The following is a 19,842-nucleotide window of genomic DNA, read 5'->3' on the forward strand; positions in this document are numbered from 1 at the left end:
AATTCAATTATTTTACTCTACGATTTATATATTTTAAAGAAGGTTATCAAATATAAATAAATTATTTAAGTTAAAATTAAATAATTTATAAAAAATTGAATTTATAAACTTTAGATTCTGATTCTAATCCTATCTTTATTTTAAAAATCATGTTTTTTTTATTAATATGGTTAATTTTTCAAACTTTCACATATCGACAAGGATGATGATGGCCAATAAGAAAATATATATGGTGGTACGTGTTTGAATAAATTGCAAAATGATCTTTATATTGAATAAGAAATTAGTGCATTCCATAATTACTATATTTTGGGAAGTATAACTTGCAAGGACCGCAATTCACATGATTTAAGCATTTATTTTTTCCTTATAAAAAAATTATAAAATTAAATAAAAAGTCTTTTTTATTCACGTTCGATATTTATAGTAAATTAATTATTTTGGTTAGTTATAAAAAATCAAGGTGAAAATGTGTATTAATATAAAAATTTAACTATTATTATGTGGTATTAGACACTTTCTATGTTTATTATTCGGCTTATATTTTTTTTTTATGCAAAATATATTTAATCTACTATGAGTATGCAGGATCATTTTTCTCTTAAAGAAAATAGTCGTAACGAAAGTTATTTTTATATGCTAAAAATTGAGTTTCTTTTATGAGTATTACCTGAATATTTAGCCAAACACAATTGATGTTTTAATGATCGTAAAAGTAATTTTTAAATCGACTCACCACGGATAAACTGTTACTCTTTAGAAATAATTTTTTTTAAAAAAAAATATTTTCGACTAACAAAACTTTTTTAAATATAAGTGGTAATTGAATTTGTCTATATGTATGAAAGTAGAAACATATTGTTTTTATATATATTTTGTCCATATGTATGAAAACAAATAAATAATGTAATGTATAATATGATTATGAAAAGTTAACTACTCAAACGTGTTTTAGGTTGAAAAAAATGCAAGTTGGATCCAGTTTTTTCAGCGTTAACATCACAATTCACAACCACAAATGGTAAAAACATTTTTTTGAAAAGAAAATGGCAAAATAATAAAACAGGTCAACTTTCACATATAACAAACACAAAATTTATATATGAATGCGATAATAAAATTTGCATAATTGTGATTTATAGTAAACATAAATATGTATAATTCGCTATACATATACAAAGAAACCAATTGTATAATTCGCTATACACATACAAAGAAATCAATTTATAATTTGCTATACATATTCAAAAGATAGTAGTTGTATACAAATCAATTGTATAATTTGTGCATGTATAAAACGAGAAAGAGAGAAAGACAAAAGGAAATTGGGCAGGGAAATATTTGTATTGTATAATTATAACTATATAGGATGAAGATATATGTATTTGCAAGTGTATATACAATTTTCTCTTACTTTATACAAACAGAAACGCAATTTATACATTTTTTTTCTGTTTGTATAAGCGATCGAGACGAGGGTAGCGAGCGAGATCTGGGAGAGGGGAGAGAGGGGAACGAAAATATATGTATATAAAAAAAAATTTCTCGTTTTTTCAAATAGAAACACATTTTATATACTTGTGTTTGTATAAAAGCGAGAAAGAGCGAGAGATGAAGCAAGAGAGGGAGAGTGGCGATGGAGAGTTTGAGGGAGAGAGGTGACTCACAAACAGTTTGCTACAAGGTACAATTAAATTAAAATATGATTATAACATTTAGTTTAATTTATTAATTTGCATTATATACAATTTTCCATAAAACAAAGTAAGATCAAAACACAGTCATTAATTTTGCTCCAATGAATCTTCCTAACTAATAATAATTTGACTAATTATAATAGTTAGTACTTTTGATAGTTGTGTTGTTAAGTAGATTTATCAAAATATCGTGTTATGATTTTGAATAATAAATTGTTTTTAAAATGATAATTTTTGTATCAAACATATTATTCTGGGTGCTTTAGATAATTTTAGAAACTTATGAAATAAATCACGTCTCATTTTTTTTAAAAAACAAAATTGAAAATATATTTTCAAAAATTATGACTCACAATTTACTTCTTAAGGTTGATCTCTTTAAATATGAATTTAGCTTATATATACAAACAAATTATCCATATTTTTTTTAACACATTAAGTTTCTCAAAAAATAGATTTTAACAAATAATAATCTTCCGTAAAAACAATCTGAGAAAAAAAAATGGACTAAACAGAATTTTTGGTCAAATAGTCGAGCATGATTATTAAATTCTCTTGTTACCTTACTTCTGATTATTTTCTTATTCAAAATTTTATTTTTAATTATCATTTTAATAATTAAAGTTGTGAAAAAAAAAGATGAAGAAAAAGAGATATAAATAAATATTTTTCCACATTTTAAATTTATGTGATCCAATTTATAGTGCAAAAATTAAACTAATTAATTTCAAATATAAATTTAAATATAATATTCAACATAATAGCCAATAATATAAAGCCATTGAAATAATATTTACACAAATAATGACCAAAGTAAACATTATTTAATTCTTCAAATGGCAACAACATGTAAGCTGATTTTTTTTCCTGAAACTTCTAATTTTAAACTTCTAATTTTAATTTTTTCATGTGTTAAAAAAGATCAAAGAATATCTTAATATATTTATTTTTAGTCTTAATGACTATAGTTTGAAGCTTTAAGAAAGTGGTGGAGTTTCCATTATTGCTTCCTTCATCTTAAGTAAGGTTTAATTTATCTATTCGATTCGAAACTCTTAGTTGAGTTGATGACGAAATCAACCTTTTGTTATAGGTTCAAGAGGAAGGAGAGGAACAATCATCCAATGATGTTTTTACGAAAGTATAATCACCAATGACTAACCTTTTTGAGACTATAGAATTTGAAATTCACTTTCCATCGCTCTTTTTAGATTGACATAACATAAAAAGAGAACGACAATAAAGAGCATATATTTAACGCTTTTGAAAGGTGTGGAGGGTTAATTGAAGTCCAAGCTTAATCCAAGACTAACAACTAAGCAACTAGGTGCTACATGATTTAACGTCTATCTACCTCACTACGTTTCCGACTCTTATAAATAATGTATATCTTTAGCTTATAAATACAAGACTCTCAATTCGTTTTATTTTCTTAAATTTCATGTCAAGTAAAATATATATTAATAAATTAATATGAAGGGTGTGTTCAATATAAGAGGAAAACAAGTTTTATGAAAAAATAAATAAATGACTTTCTTAATAAACGTCTCAATTTAAAACTTAAATATATACAAATACTTTATTCGTCAAACACAAAAAATAAATAATAAAATTCTTATTTATAAAAAATATTTTTCTTCGTACCGAACAAATCAGAGTATAATTTTTGCTTATCCATTTCTAGAAGAATATAGTCATAGGACACCCACATATATAATACCTTGAATTCGGATTTGGAAAAAAATTGATAAAAATGGCGGGAAAATGTCCTTACAGCCCTTTTTGCCTCGAATAAAACCCTAGCCCATTTTTCACGGAGTAATTTCCTTATGGATAATGGCAGTAAGCTTCATCGATTCAGCTGATCGTTGCGTGTAGATACCTTTCTTCTTTCTTCAATTTAGGGTTTCGAGTTCCCAGGTTTTCCTATTTTGCAGCTACTTTTAGGGTTTAATTTGGTTTGATAGCTCATTTCTGGGTTGAAAATGGCTGATGCATTCGAAGAGGATGGTGAGAATACTGTTTCAATTGGAGAGTTTCTCCAAGATCTCGAAGAGCAGGAGCTGGTAATTTACTTTGCTAATTTTGTTTTTTTTATTACTGGATTCTCAATTTAATTTGACTTGTTACGTTGCATTTCTGTGTCTGTGTTTGTGGCTGTATGGAGCCACAAACTCTATTGACTTCAAATTCAACAGAGTTTGAAGTCACGAAGACATTTGTTCAATTATGAAATCCTGTAAAGAGCTTGGTAAAGTTGCTTCCATATGACTGAGGTCACAGGTTTGAGCTAACAGTTTCTTACAGAAATGCAGTGTAATGGTGCTTACAACAGCTGGAGCTTAGTTTGTGATTTATTTTCATAGTGAAATGTTAGAGAGAAGTGTGAGAATAAGAGAACACCTAATTACCGTAAAATACAAATAATTAAGTGATAGAATGAAATGCACTCGAGCCCCCTTGGTTTTGTTATGTGGTAAGAGCTTAGCATGTCATGTGTGGGTTATGTGTATATTTCAGGCTCAACCTTAATGCAGTCGAAGAATTGTTATACAAGTGAAGAAGGGTACACGGGAAGATTAATTATCCGCTGAGTTTCAAACAGCGAGTCATTGGCACTCAGATATTTCATTGTTAAAAAAAGAATGTATATTTGAATAGAGCAGAATATGTATAGATAATTTATGCAGTAAAATCCAACTAATTTGGAAAAGATACTTAATCGGCTGATTTGTTGATTGATACTAATGTCCATCATCAGATGATATTCTTCAATGTTAAGTCTTTTATAGTTTGATGTCTTCATTGTTTAACACTTTTTTATGTATGTTTAATTATTGCCAGCCCTTGAATTCCATCCCGATGAGAGTGTTCAGATGAACTCAATCAGTAGTTTGTGTGGAACACATCATATTGGCATGATGTCTTCGAGTTTACCTTTTCAGATGTTAGGCAAATAGCTTACTTTGCACCGGCAACAGTGTTGATAGTTATATACTGTGTACACTTTATGATGGTCATGTTCATTCTTACTTTTTAACACCTTAGATCCATATTCCATATTAACCATAGAATATTAAGGCTTGAAGATGCAAATTGGGTTATTTTTCTTTCAGCTCCATAAATAGATGTTTAAGATAGGTGCTACCGTACTAGGGTAAATATAAATCTTAATATGTTAATATTATCTTTAGCTAGGCATTTCTGGTCTCAAGCTTGGTTTAAGTAAGAGGTTTTTTGGTAAGTTTATGTCCAGTATTGTGATTAATATTCTAAATATTGTAAACAAAGTAGAATGATACAGATAGTTCATATAGTTGGTGACTACTAAATTGAGTTTGAGGTGTAGATGTCTAGATGATGATGAATGTATAGGCAGGGGTCTTAGCTAATTGTCTTATGCTTATGTCTGTGTAAGAGAGGTGAGAAAGCCAATCTACATTCAAAGAGGTCTTTTTCTAGTTTCTTCAGACATCTGACGGTCGAGTTAATATCTTTGAACTTTCAGAGTTGCCTCACTAGACCTATGGAAAACTGGATAATAAGTTTGAGAAGATAATCATGACATTTGGAGTTATGCTACATAGTGGCTAGTCACCGTCAAATTCTGAGTAGTGAATTGGATCTTTGAAATGGTTGAAGAGGTTTGAATTAATATTGACATTTTTGTGTATGGGATGCTGAAATTAGTTTTTTGAATTGCATATTAATTTTCGTTGTACTAGATTCACAGATCCCCCCCCCCCCAAACACACACACACAAATAAAAAATAAAAAATTGTGTCTTCACTCAAAGAGGCGTGTGCTTTAAGTTTCATTTTGACCAGTGAGTTGATCATGATGTTTTCAATTTGATAGTTTATTTTACTGTAGTATGTGCTTTAATTTTTTTTCCAATTGGGATAAATCATTTCATTAGGAAGCAGGTCTGGTCTTAGGTGGTGATGAAGGCAAGGAGTGCACCTATAGTAAAGGTTATATGAAGAGACAGGCTATTTTTTCTTGTTTGACATGCACACCGGATGGGAATGCTGGAGTATGCACAGCTTGTAGCCTTTCTTGCCATGATGGTCATGAGGTATGCATTGATCTAAGAACTTGCCTTTTTCCTTCATATAATTGATGATTAGGTTAATGATCTCAGGCTATTGATAGTAAACTATTTATGCTTATATACATGAACCCAGGACTACCTGGGGAAATGAATACCCATGTCACCATTCTGTCTTCTGAAATGTATAGCTTAAGGATTTCTTGTCAAATGTCAGCAGTTTATGATTTCTGCACGTTGTATATGGGTGGTTGCCAGTGTACTCCAGTGGATGTGTTATACTCTAATGTTCTCTTTGATTAATCCAACTTGCTGCTTGTTTTTTCATCACTCTAGCTGTCCAGCATAAGTAGATTGGTAAACTAAAGCTGAAAGGTTTTTGAAGTTAAATTTAAGTTTTTCATATTCAAAGATGAACTGCATGGCAGTGTTGTTATTTTTGCATGTCTGGGTTCTCACAAGTGGTATTTTGTGAAACCATGACTCTAATGCGTGTAAGAATGTTATCTAGTACAGTAGCATGATTTTTTCAAGATGAGTACTATGGTGCTCTTTCATGTTATTCTTCTTTGTGGTTATAATTTAAATATCTTACTTCTTACATTGAGATATATTGATCTTGTTTCTTTTTCAAATTTTGGATGCTGGTTGAACAAGATTTTGGAACTTTGGACGAAGAGAAACTTCAGGTGTGACTGTGGAAATTCGAAGTTCGGGGAGTTCTTCTGCAAGCTTGATGCTAGCAAAGATGTTGAGAACACGAAGAATTCATATAATCACAATTTCAAAGGTTCATACTGCACATGTGGCCGGCCATATCCTGATCCTGATGTTGAAGACCAATTGGAGAATCTCCAATGCTGCATCTGTGAGGACTGGTTTCATGAGGAGCATCTTGGTCTTGAGTCCTCTAATATGGTTGGTAACTCTTGTTTCTTCTTGCTTAATTTCTGCTGATCATCTTCAATTCCCTTACATTTTGTGTGAGATAACTTGATGATTTATGAAGTTTCAAGGAGTAAGTTTGAGACATTTCAGGGATCGTAACTTCTGAAATTTATTGTGTTCATTCATATTGTTCCTTGATTCTTGTCCATCATGAAGGATATATGACCCTTCAGTCATGAGATCACATATTTCCCTGTAACGAATGCATTACTCGTTCCCTGATCTGTGAGTTGGTTGTAATTACCTCTTGTGACTCAGTAGTTAAAAAAGTTCTAATTTTTATAGTCTTTTTACAGGTTCCAAGGGATGACAAAGGGGAGCCTCAATTTGAGGATTTAATCTGCCAGGGGTGTGCAACTGTTTGTTCTTTTTTAAAGCTATATCCTGATTCTATCTTTGCACCAGTCCAGCAGCAGACTACTACAAATTCCTCAAAGGACAAGGAGGTGGTTGAAGATTCACCCTTGACTGTGGGATCTTCTAATGAGCTTCGCAATGGAAGTTCTGCAATTGAGACTCCTGTAACCGATGATAGTCCTAAACAAGACTGCAATGGAAAGACTGTTCTTGGAGAAAATGCTGCAACAAACACATTCCTTAATCAGTGTAATACAGATGCTGGTCCTAGTACCAAATGTGTTGTTGGACTGAATTTGTTAGAAGCTCCAAATAGCCTTGAGAAAAGCAAGTCAATGTTCCTTTCCAAAGACTGGAGAGAAGTCCTTTGTAGGTGTCCAAATTGCATAGAATTCTACAAACATAAAGGCCTCACCTTCTTACTTGATAAAGAAGATACCATTGCCGAATATGAGAAACTGGCAAAGCAGAAGATAGCTGAACATGAGCAAGAACAGAGCGCTGAGTTGCTTAATAATCTGGGCCATGTCGAGAAAATGGAGGTTTTGACTGGTATCGCTGACCTTAAAGACGAGATTGGTACCTACCTGGTATATCTCTCATCCCAAACTCTTACTGTTTAACTGATATTTCTCATTTTCTCAGGGTGTAGCGCTTGAGCATTCTTTTACCTTTCTATTTCCTTGACAGGCATCCTTCGATCCATCAAAGCCAGTTACATCTGCTGATGTTCATAAGATTTTTGAGAATCTTGCCCAGAAGCGTAGGCGTATGTCTTGAGTTATCTTGAATGTCCAAGAAAGTAGCTCTGCAGCTACACATCTAGTGTAGTTAGTTTTGCTGCTCAACGCTAAAACATCCAGTAGTTTAACTGTTCTATTTTACGTGGAGAATTCATAATGTTGCTTTACTACTATCTAACTTTAGCTTATCGTGTTGTGTTTGTTAGCTATAGTGAGACAATGCGATCATGTTACCGTTAAGCTCAAAGAACTCCTTTGGGTTAGAAAGTATCTATTGGATCAAAATTTCCCGTCACTCTTGTTTCGCTTTGTTCTGTTCTAGCTTCAAGTGGGGCTTATTGTAGTAAACTCTGTTGCAAATGTGCGTTTTTCAAGGTAGTAGTAGTGATATAATGAAACAGAGAGAAATGTAGAGTCGTGCAAATTAGTTTGAACTCGAAACCCAATTTTTGTTTTTTTACCAAATGAATAGCTTTTTTTCTACTGAAAATATATAAACATACAGCTACAACAAATATGTGAAGCAATCTAGGTATAAGTTCGAAATAATCTTTTGAACGTGAAACTTTTAGGATTTTGATTGAACGAATATTAAAAGTGCTTGCTTTTGAAAAAGTTGAAGGACCAAAACGGTTCAAAGCAAAACTTTAGAAACTTTTTTGAACTTGCTTCAAAACACAAGAGACCATTTTTATCATTTTCCCATCTTTCTGTTTGTCTCGTTTGGTGGCCGCCGGCGGAGCTGTTCCTCGACGTCCGGTAAAACGGTCAGAATTTTTTCGTTTCTAACTGTGTATTAACCTTTATTCATCTATCTATCCCGTGTTCGAAAGCTTATAACTGTAACTATGCCAAAGTGAAAGGAGACTAGTTCCTGTTTGGCCATAGATTTGATGTTGATACTTGAAATTTGAGTTTTTGAAGTTATGATTTCTGGAATTTGAAGCTATGCTTGGACATTGGACATGCATTTTACTCAGATTTTTTTGAGGTTTTGTGATTGGAAGTCCCAAAAACTACTTGAAGATCAAAATTTGAGAATCTGATCAAAATTCATGATTTAAGGTAAGGGATATTTGAAGTAAACGGTGAAGCCAATTGACTATTTGTGTAAAAGTGGTAAACTGAAATTCTTGCCGAAACTCTCTTTACAAATATGTCTGATTGGTCGAACCTTCAACAGGATCTACTGGTTCTAATAGTTAGACGTATAAATTTGATTGAAGACTTCCTAAATTTTGGCATTGTATGCAAATCCTGGCGTTGTGTGGTCACCAAGGAGAATTTTAACAGTAACTTGTGTCGGGTTCCATGGCTAATGTTAGCTGAGGAAGAGGATGATAAAACATGTAGGAAATTCTTTAGTCTCTATAATGGCATGATTTTGAAGAAGAGGATTCCAAAAGCGAGTGGAAAACGATGTATGGAGTCTATGGGATGGCTTATCACAGTCGGAAAAGATGAGGGTGAAATTAGTCTGTTACATCCCTTCTCGGGTGTTCAAATTCAATTGCCGCATCAAATTACCACAGACCATTATGAATTTAACCAGACTCCTGTTCCATGGACCTTTGTCCAGAAAGCAATTCTGTCAGCCAATCCTTCTCATACATCTGACTATGTCATCATGATCATTGAGGGACACTACCAGTTCCTCAGTTTTTGGAAACCAGGAGATTTGTTATGGACCAGGATTAGGAAACCGGTCCTTTTCCCACGTACTAGTGATGTGGTATATTTCAACGGCCACTTTTATGCAGTCAGTTATAGTGGCTGCATAAAAGTTTGTGATGTCATTGACTCTGAAACCACCAAAAGTCTTACCGTAGCACAGCTACCATCATGCATTGATGGTAAGTATTACATCCTAGAATCACTAGGATCGTTATTTGTAGTTTCACAAAATGGTGTTGATATAAGGTACGTCAAAGATGATTGCGAAGATGAGGAGGAGGAGGAGGAGGAGGAGGAGGAGGAGAAGATGTACATGTACAAGACAAGAAATTTTCTAGTTTTCCAGATCGATTTAGATGCTTGCAAAACTATGCCAACCAGGGATTTAGGGGACCAAGCTTTTTTTCTGGGTGCTAATGCTTCTCTTTCAGTCCAAGCTTCTCGATATCCAGGAATCAAGCCCAATCATATTTATTTTACAGACGACTGTTTGGGTGCCTATCTCCACTTTGAAGAAGGAGGCGGCTTTGATATGGGGGTGTTCAACTTAGCAGATGGCAGTATCCAGCCGCATTATGATGGTGTTTCCCTCAGTCGTGTTTGTCCTCCAATTTGGGTCACCCCAAATCCATGTTGAGTGAGTCATTTTTCTATATTTACTCTTTATGTTATTCTATATGTTCTTGTTTTACCAAGGAAGTAGATTTTAAAGAGTATTTACAACATGTCATTTACCTTAAGACTTGGCTGATGCATCTTTGTCGTTTCATATAATTGGACAAATATACTCCTATTAGTTGTTATACTACGTTGCTTCAAGGCATGTTGTGTTGGAATGTGCTACTGCCTTCTAATCTTCACTACATCAGTATTGTCTAATCTTTAGTGGAAACTTGCCCAAAATATAATAATATTGAGATGCAATCGCCTTTGAGATTGATATACTTACCGAAAAGAAAGAGGTTGTAAGATTCTTCTATTACTCTGATTCAATAAACTGTTTCTTAAAGTTGTCTATTCAAGGGTTGAAATGAGTTCCACACAGAAAGAATAAATATGCTTCAGCAGACTGGCATTCTGCATGTACTCGTATAGTCATTAGCCTCTCTTGCCTGAAACAATAGAAGCAAACAAGGCAAGATCTGAGATTCTTCATTTTGATGTATCCTCTACTTGAAGTCATTCTTTTAAAGTGCCCGACCCTTATTCCTAGTGACCGATGTTACATCAACTTTCACCTTGTAAGCACTTCCATGTCTTTCCTTCTCGACCAATTTAGCTGCAGCTTAAAGTACCTTTTTCGAATCTCACTTTTCTGGACAGAAGGACTTCAAAGAAGTTGATGAGTGCACTGCGCTTTCTGGAGATGTTATTGGATACTCTCATCTGGACTTACTAGCAGAGACAACATTGTTGTTTTTGAACATTTTCTGCTTATACTCTTTTTGTTGGAGCACTATTGGGTGAACGATATCCTCGTTAGCCCTCATCACTTACGATTACTCTTTAACTGGTATGTCTCGTTTATTCTGGATATAGTTTTTGGCTGTTTATTTACCGCGATATTCCCTTGACAGGTATCCATTGAAGATGCTCAGATGAATTTTGAGAATCTTGTCCAGAAGCCGGTGCATATGACTCAAGTTAATGTAAAGCATGTAGAATTTCAACTGCTTGTTAATGTGTCTCTACTACTATCCAACTTTGTTATTGTGTGATACACATGACAAAGGTGAGGATCTTTCGGACCGCTTCTTTACCTCTACGAGGTAGGATAAGGTCTGCATAGACTTTATCGTCCCCAGACTCCACCAGTAGAATTACATTGTATATAGGTGGTGTTAAAATGCACAGAGTCGTTATCGAGCTAGACGACAGTAGTCTTTTTTTTACTCTTTGGAGTGGGTATTAGAGTTCCCTATTGTCCTTACAAAGTTATTGTTGCTCATTTACTTGGAATGAATTCTTTAAGGTTGCCACAATGCTAATGTGACACCTAAATTAGTTCATTGCTGATATTATTTATCTAAATGAATCGTAGATTTTAACTCTCGAAATCTAAGTTATGTTATATAAATCGAGATGAAAGAGTATTACTTATGAACATCTAGATGTCATACATCACATAAGTTAGAAAAATCCCCAAGAAGACGCTAAAAAAGGCAGAAAACTATTGGTTCTTGAACGACCATTCTCATAAAAAGATGTTAAAAGAGATCAAAATTTAAATATTATATTATATTTTAAAGGATAATTAATTCTGTCATAATTATTTTTAAAATAACAATAATAATAATAATAATAATAATAAAACGATAATAATAACGTAGACTAACAAAATTGTAATATTATAAACCATTTTTTATCTTCGTATAAAACATTTTCCAAAAATATAATTTTGTTTGTACCAAACACAATTTACACACCCTTTTGATTCCGAATCAATACAAAAATTTTCTCAGTGATTCAAATTTATAATTTTAAAAATAAAAATAAAATAAGTTTATCATATCGAAATACTTAACATTTTGACCCTTCTCTCTTCTATCTTCTGGAATTTCTTTCACAATATCACCCAAATAAATAAATAAATTTTATTTAGTAAATTGAATATTACTAATTTAATTAAAAAGACATTAGAAAAAATAATTAATTTCAACTTTATATTTAATTATAACACCTGCTACACAAACCCAATGCCGCAATTTTCATTTGCAATTTATTGCTTTATGATTTTAATTTATGAAAATTGCATACTGTTCTTTCTGAAAAGGCATCTTCTTGAAGTGAGTGAAGCTAGTGAATGCTCTGTGTGTGTATATCAAGAAGGAACAGGTTCTTTGTATTGTTGATATCAAAATCATGAGTAATCTTAAATCTTCAAGCTCTGAATTGGACTTCGATCGACCCAATCTTGAAGATTATCTTCCTACTGGATCCATACAAGAACCCCATGGAAAGCTTCGATTGTAATCCCCTCTTCTTCCTTTCTTATTTTGGTGCCTCAAATGTTTCAAAGTTTTGATTTTTATGTAACCCCTTTTGGTTTAATTGGTGTTTTTAGGCGTGATTTGCTAGATATATCTCCCACTTTGACTGAGGCTGCTGGTGCAATTATTGACGTGAGTCAAAATTTCTGTTATTGAATTTCAATCTTACATCGATCCATGACTGTAAATTTACTGATTGTTGCATTTCCATAAAAAGTTCAGCTTTACTTCCAATTGGGGTTTGAGGAGGGTAGGATGTACGCTGAGCTTACTGAGTACCTTTTCTAGGGTTGAGAGGTTGTTTTGATAGACTTTCGGATGAAAAGGGATGTTATGAAAGCAGACCTCAAATTTACTGATTGTTGCACTTCCATAAACAATTGACCTTTACTTACAGGTGGGATTTGGGGATGGTACGATGTACGCTGAGCTTACCCGTATCTTTTTGGGGCAGAGGGGTTGTTTTCGGTAGACTCTTGACTGGAAAGGGATGTTATGAGAGCAGGATTTCAAGAAAAATGTATCAACCAAACCGGAAGGCACAAAGCAAATGAGACAACAAATAGTGGTACACATAGAAGAATAGGGAACTATGTTATTACTAAATAGTACCTTACATAGCAAGATACAAAGCAAAGGGGAGGATGTACAAGTTGGGTCTGGGGAGGGGAGGATGTACGCTGAGCTTATCCCTACCTTTATGAGGGTAGAGAGGTTATTTTCGACAGATCCATTGGCTGATTAGGAATGTTATTGAAGCAGGATTCCAAGAAAAATGCAACAACCAAATAGGAAGATACAAAGCAAATGATGCAACAAATAATACTACACATAGAAGAATAGGAAGCTATGCAATTACTAAATAGTAGTGTATTACCACATATAGCAAGATACAAAGCAAATGAGGCAAGAATTGACCTCTACTATTTTTGGATTATTTCAAAAACTTGGTTTTGGGCTGCTCATGTAGTTTGAGAAAGTTTTAGATAGGCCACTATTTATTATGTCTGTGTTGAAAAGAAGTAGTTTGGATCTCAACCTAATAATTCAGGAAATCCCATTTGTTTATTTCATCATATCTTTCTCATCATAATTTTCCTAGAGGTAATTTCCACCCCTTCTATTAAGTGATATAATCACATCGAGGTTTTAGGAAATGAAAGGATTTAAAGTTGCGTAAGAAAAAGTATTCCAATTTCATGCATGTGTCTGAGTATTCAACTTAAAGCTGTAGTCTTAAAAGAACATAAAGGAGAAGGACTGAATTAGCGATATACTAGACATTCAACTTGGATGTCACTTTTGCTCTGTCAACTGCCCATTTGCTTGTCGCGTGCAAATCGATTTATTATTAACCACCATGACTGCAAAGTTGCCAATTCTTGCACTACCAAAAAAACAATTTGACCTCTACTTCTTTTGGATTTTGTCAAAAACTTTATTTTGAAGCTTGGCTTTTCAGTTTCAGGAAGTTGAATGTATCCATTTTCATTTGCGTATATCCATTCGTTTTTTGCAGGATTCTTTCACCCGATGCTTCAAGTCAAATCCACCAGAACCTTGGAACTGGAACATCTATTTGTTTCCTTTATGGTGCTTGGGAGTTGTTGTTAGATATGGAATTCTTTTTCCTATAAGGTTTAGTCTCTTTAATTTCTTTTATTTTTCTCATTTGAGGTCTAATCATGAACTAATTTACTCACCTATTGCAATAGCTTTTCACTACCCCATTGAAAGCTCACTCTTTTCATCCTTCGTTTCTAATTCAATTGCAGAGTCATTGTCTTGACAATAGGATGGATAATATTTCTGTCTTGCTATATCCCCGTGCATTTACTTCTGAAAGGGCACGATAAGTTCAGGAAAAAGCTAGAGGTATCTCTCTTGCTACCCAGTTTACTTAAATTTTCTCTTCTATTATTTTAAGTTGAGGACTGCACTTTGGTTGGCATTTGCTCACAATATAGATATGATAACGTTTATCTTTATCCCTGGCCTTACTGTGGAGAAAATTATATTCATCTTATAAGGAATTCGTGAGTCACACATCAACACAAACATCACTCGCTTAGTGGAAAGGAATTCCATAGGTTAAGAAAGTTTTCTTTGGTAATTTTAGCTAATAAGCCTGTGCTGAACTAGGCGTAGAAAGAACTGCATGCTCAAAGAAATATGGTTAAGAAAAACATCACCCGCTTAACGGAAAGGAACTCCATAGATTAAGAAAAAATTTCTTTGGTAATTAGCCAATAAGCCTGTGCTGAACTAGCGTAGAAAATGAACCGCATGTTCAAAGAAATATGTTTAAGCTAACCAAAGAGTCCATCAGCTGCAATATTGTTCAGCAGTCTGTCTTGTGAAATACTGAACAATTGGGTTCAAACAAGAGCTGTGCCTGTATGAGGAAACCAAGTTTAGTTCAGAAGACTTTGGCAAATTATGGCAGATATTGATACTGAAACTGGTTTTGAATAGAGCTTCTTATATATATATGCTTGTTTGTACAATTTGTTAAAGCCACTTTATTTACACTACGCTACTTGTTAAGATGATGGGGAGACTAGTTCTTTTAACTTCGCATGCACATAGAAATTACTGAAACTTGAGAAATATGATTTCCCAAGACATAGGAATATGTTCCTAAACAAACAATTGAAGCAAGCACTGCAAACATTAGGAAATGCCATTAGCTATGGAAATGGAACACTTCACTATGTTGATTAGCTTTGGAAATCGCTTATTGTGTCTGGACCAGGTTTTTGCAACATCTGTGTATATGTTCAAGTATGATCTTGGATAAAAGATGTGGTGAAGCACATTGAAACATTACACGAGGAATCTGCTACATCTGTTTCAACTATTAGCTTTTGCAAACAAAAACAAAAATAGTCAAAGAACAAATTCGGATGCACTATGCTCGTTTTTTTTTTCCAGCTGAAGCCTGAAGTTTCTGTTTTGTCTTTCTTCTTTTCTTGGTTCACCAACTGACCTTTTTTTCCTTAGTAGCCGGTTGACATTCAAACAAAAACCATCCCAGACAATGCGACAGAGAAACTATCCCTAATTAAAAAAACTAATAGGCGGTATTTGATGGCATTATATGTTATGGAATACTATCCCTATGATGGAAAGAAACCAATCTACCAGTACTCAAGTATATAAAAAACGGCAGTATTAAAAAAGACATTCAAATCAAACAAGAATATTCAAATAAGAACTACAATACTCAAATCAACTTGAGTCATCCTCTGGCTCCCGACAGCCGACAGCGGCTTGACCCCCATCAAATTTTTGGGCCCACCTGAGTAAGATAAATTGGCAATATGTTTGGAAATTCTCTATTATGAATTAAGATGTCTAGACTTGCTTATTTTGCACTTCTGTTATTCCTTTGAAGAGTATGTATACATATTAAGGTTTCTGTTATCCCTTGCCTTGGTTAATTTTCTTAGAGGTGCCTGGTGGAGCTGATATGCAGTTTCTTTGTTGCATCTTGGACTGGGGTTGTCAAATACCATGGCCCACGACCTAGCATACGACCTAAACAGGTACATCTGCTGCTATAATTGAAATCTAACATGTGAACCATCTTCTTTGATACTTCTAAAGTCGCGTTATGCATTTTATTGACAGGTTTTTGTGGCAAATCACACATCGATGATTGACTTTATTGTCTTAGAGCAGATGACTGCATTTGCTGTGATCATGCAGAAGCATCCTGGGTGGGTCGGTAAGAGTTCTAAAGCATTTGCATTGTTTGCTAATTCTTTTTGTGTGTCATTCAAAAGTTTCTGAGCTTTAATATGAAGACATGCATATTAATGGCTAAACCTAAATATACAATCTTGTGATGGAGCATTTCTAAAGTTAAGGTTTAATAACACCTCAACAGTAAAATTTTAAAATTTTCTTAGAACCTATAATTCTGGTAATGATTCAAGAACAGGAGTTTGGAAAGGAATTTTGCAGATTTTGTCATGATAATTGCATAAGCTAATTAACAGATATTTGGGGCAGAGTGAGTGCATTGATCTGAACTTAGAGTTGAACTTGGCTACTAGTCAAAAAATACATAGGTATATATTGAAGCTTAGGTAAATATAAGTTGGCTGTGTAGACCCTCTTAACTTCTGGCCATGCTAGTTAGACCTTTTTTAATAAAAGAATATTTTTCTCAGACAAGACTCTTGTGGATGTTATTCTGCAAACTGCATAGCTAACTAGCAAAAATTCAGCGCAGAGTGCAAACTGAGTGCGTTTGATGTGGAAAACGATTATTGAAGCTCAGTGTAACTATGGTTTGGCTGTCTATACCTTCTATTTGTTATCGTGCTATTTGACTTTCGATCAACAAAACCATATTGTTCATGATTATAAGAGTTTTAGCTTGATTAGCTCCAGCTTATTTTATATTGCTACCCTCTTCCTTACCTCTTTCACTGGGCAAGCAAATCTTGTTAGTATCTTGGACAGGCAGAATTCAAAGCCTTGTTTGTACTAGTCTAGAAAAGACATTTCACCAGTTACTACTTTGATAATTGGTTATTTCTATGAATTTAGAATCTTGTATGCATAGAGTTTTATTAGATCACCAGGCCAATTACAAAAAACAAGTTAACCAGATCTTCTTCACTGCCTACTGGTGCAGTCTACTATCTAGGCCAAAATTTAGTCTAACTTGCTAATCACTTACATAATTTCTAGCATTAGATTTGCTTATGTTCAGACCTTAAGGTGTATAAGGTGCTATACCCATCCCTGCTTAAGTGTGTCAATAGGGGCGATGCAAGTATGACCCTTGTAGTGTAATTCACCTTATCAGTAATGGAGGGGTACCGTTCAATTGTTTCTAGGTATTTGAATTGTGTGGCACAACTGCACTATTTGTTGTACTTTGATTTCCGTATTATTTTGCTGTAGTTACTGATAAGAATGCTTTGTTATGCTTTCACTTCCGTTTATTCTTTTTGTGAATTCCCTCTCTACCTAAGCATGCGACCTTCAAGGGTATTAGGTTACCTTTCTATATGTACTTGAGAAGAAAAGTGACACACATGCTTAGGGTACTTCAAGCTGCAAACTTGTCTTCGTATAACTGCGAGGATAAAATTTAGAAGTGATTCTTTGTCGCCTCTTCCTTATATCAATTTCTCATTAGAAATAATATTTTTGCAGGGCTACTGCAGAGCACTATTTTAGAAGGTGTTGGCTGTATCTGGTTCAACCGCTCAGAAGCCAAGGATCGTGAAATTGTAGCAAAGAAGTACGTGATGTCAGAAGAATCATTCTAGCATCTCATTTTGCACTTTATTTATCCCCTATTTTAACTTTTCAGGTTGAGGCAACATGTCGAAGGGGCCGATAACAACCCTCTTCTTATATTCCCTGAGGGAACTTGTGTAAATAACCACTACACCGTCATGTTCAAAAAGGTAGGCCCAATGAATTCATTCATTTATAAAAAAATTAATGGTTGAGCTCTCCTTGCCCCAAATTATAGGTCTTTTGAAAATCCCCCCTTCAACTACGAGGAGTTCTTTCTTGTGAGTAATTGGTTACAGAGGGAAACTGAAAAGTTACATTTTATGTTGTTTCTGAGTTTCAGTAATATTTTAGTATTTTTTTTCTTATTGTGGTTCTCCAAGTGTTTAAGCTTATGGTTTTTATGCCTCTATCCCTTTGTATGCATGATGAATAGGGAGCATTTGAACTCGGCTGCACCGTTTGTCCTGTTGCAATCAAGTACAACAAAATTTTTGTTGACGCTTTTTGGAATAGTAAAAAGTAAGTTTTTCTAAATGCCAAATTGCTAATCTGGTTTGTTGGTTGGTATTCATTTCGTTATATCTATCTCTCCTGTTTTTGTTTGCTAATTTAAAGTTTGCCTCTCTTCTATTAAATGCAGACAATCCTTCACAACACACCTCTTGCAGCTCATGACATCTTGGGCTGTTGTCTGTGATGTTTGGTACCTGGAACCTCAGAACATAAGACCCGGGGAGACTCCAATCGAGTTTGCAGAGAGGTAAAATTTCCCATTCTGAAAAGCAGTAACTTTTGTTCCAACAGGGGCATTCATCTTATCAGATGTTAGAAATTAATTTTTAGACAGAACTCGTATTTAAGGAAATCCTTGCCAATTCTCTCTTTTCAGGGTGAGAGACATCATTTCTGTTAGAGCAGGTCTTAAAAAGGTTCCTTGGGATGGATATTTGAAATACTCTCGTCCTAGCCCCAAGCATCGAGAGAGGAAGTATGTTTGCTATATTGCCCCCTCTCCCCCCTCAAGTAGTATAGACTTAATGCTTTGTGCTGTTCAAATCCTTTCGGATTATGAAAGTTTGAAGTCACGGTTTGTTTGTTTTGTATCTCCAGGCAGCAGAGTTTTGCAGAATCAGTGTTGCGTCGCCTGGAAGAGAAGTAGAGAACTGGATATATGCTTTGTCTCCATGTTCCACTCTTGCTTTGAGTTTGATTTTATTCTTTTAAGTTTTTATTTTCTGTGGTCTGTAGGTGTTCACTTCTTAGCCATAATTGACAGAATTTTTAGTACAAAGTTGGCAACAATGTCTGTGAAGCCCTTTGCTTATTTTGGATGTCCACACAAGATACATGAATTAAACCTTCTGTGTTTTTAGATTCTTGTGCTAATTACAGTAGCCCTTTTCAATATATGGGTATGGAGTTTTTTTTTTTTTTTTCCGTTCGGTGTTTTGATACTCGCATTGAATCTACTAATTTCGGATTCGCATTGGAAAGTCTAATGAAGGGGATAAACAACTCTCTAGCACAGATGACTTCGCAAATAGGAGAAGTTGAACCAAGGCTTGTCGTTAAAGGATGGATGAGTACTTACTATACATGTGTAGAGGAGTTATTTAATAAATTTCATAATTTTTTCTGTATATATTTATCTTGTGGTGCAACATAATTTTTTTCTTAAAACGATTTTCTTATTTTATACTTATAACTCACATCCAAACTAATCATCGAACGACCCCCTAGGTAAGAAGTTATTTATGTATAAAATAATACGACGTTTGATTCACAATTTAGAAATCCATATAATTAATATACGTATAGGCTATAAGGAATTAATCGATGTATATAATTATATATTTTATGTTAAGAAGATAGGCTAACTTTGTTATCTTTAAAGGGAATTCTTGTACTAGTAATCGATGTATATTTTTATTTTTAAAGTTATAATTCAACTATGTTTTTTGTTGTAAATTTTTACATACATCAAAATCTATATCCAAATAATATACATTTCGATAATGCGATATATATATATATATAAAGGACTAAATGATAATTTATTTTAAATACATTAAAAATATGGACTGAAATAATACATAACCAAAACATTTAAGACCATT

The 19,842-nt window shown here is 33.7% G+C and overlaps 3 protein-coding genes across 4 annotated transcripts; all 3 read left to right on the plus strand.

Annotated features, from left to right (window-relative positions):
* The first annotated feature begins 3,431 nt into the window (after positions 1-3,431).
* On the plus strand, positions 3,432-8,091 carry LOC107029070 (putative E3 ubiquitin-protein ligase UBR7). Its single transcript, XM_015230371.2, has 5 exons — positions 3,432-3,763; positions 5,617-5,775; positions 6,406-6,666; positions 6,993-7,643; positions 7,744-8,091. Exons 1-5 carry the CDS (start codon positions 3,683-3,685, stop codon positions 7,831-7,833), a joined length of 1,242 nt encoding a protein of 413 aa, XP_015085857.1. The 5' UTR covers positions 3,432-3,682; the 3' UTR covers positions 7,834-8,091.
* A 264-nt stretch (positions 8,092-8,355) lies between these two features.
* On the plus strand, positions 8,356-11,518 carry LOC107027138 (F-box protein At2g26160-like). Of its 2 annotated transcripts, none has more exons than XM_015228313.2 (2): positions 8,356-10,107; positions 10,794-11,518. In XM_015228313.2, the coding sequence occupies exon 1, from the start codon at positions 8,953-8,955 to the stop codon at positions 10,105-10,107; it is 1,155 nt and encodes a 384-aa protein (XP_015083799.1). In that variant the 5' UTR covers positions 8,356-8,952; the 3' UTR covers positions 10,794-11,518. The 2 variants fall into 2 exon arrangements, with proteins under 2 accessions (XP_015083799.1, XP_015083797.1); XM_015228311.2 differs by having other exon boundaries at positions 8,359-10,107; positions 11,048-11,518.
* Positions 11,519-12,178: 660 nt separating this feature from the next.
* Positions 12,179-19,154, plus strand: LOC107026667 (glycerol-3-phosphate acyltransferase 9). Its single transcript, XM_015227714.2, has 12 exons — positions 12,179-12,439; positions 12,535-12,592; positions 13,980-14,098; positions 14,236-14,335; positions 15,913-16,008; positions 16,094-16,190; positions 17,636-17,723; positions 17,796-17,892; positions 18,159-18,244; positions 18,366-18,485; positions 18,615-18,713; positions 18,836-19,154. The coding sequence occupies exons 1-12, from the start codon at positions 12,333-12,335 to the stop codon at positions 18,882-18,884; spliced, it is 1,116 nt and encodes a 371-aa protein (XP_015083200.1). The 5' UTR covers positions 12,179-12,332; the 3' UTR covers positions 18,885-19,154.
* The last annotated feature ends 688 nt before the right edge of the window (positions 19,155-19,842 follow it).

The sequence above is a fragment of the Solanum pennellii genome, chromosome 8 (assembly GCF_001406875.1).
Source record: "Solanum pennellii chromosome 8, SPENNV200".
Classification (NCBI taxonomy): domain Eukaryota; kingdom Viridiplantae; phylum Streptophyta; class Magnoliopsida; order Solanales; family Solanaceae; genus Solanum; species Solanum pennellii.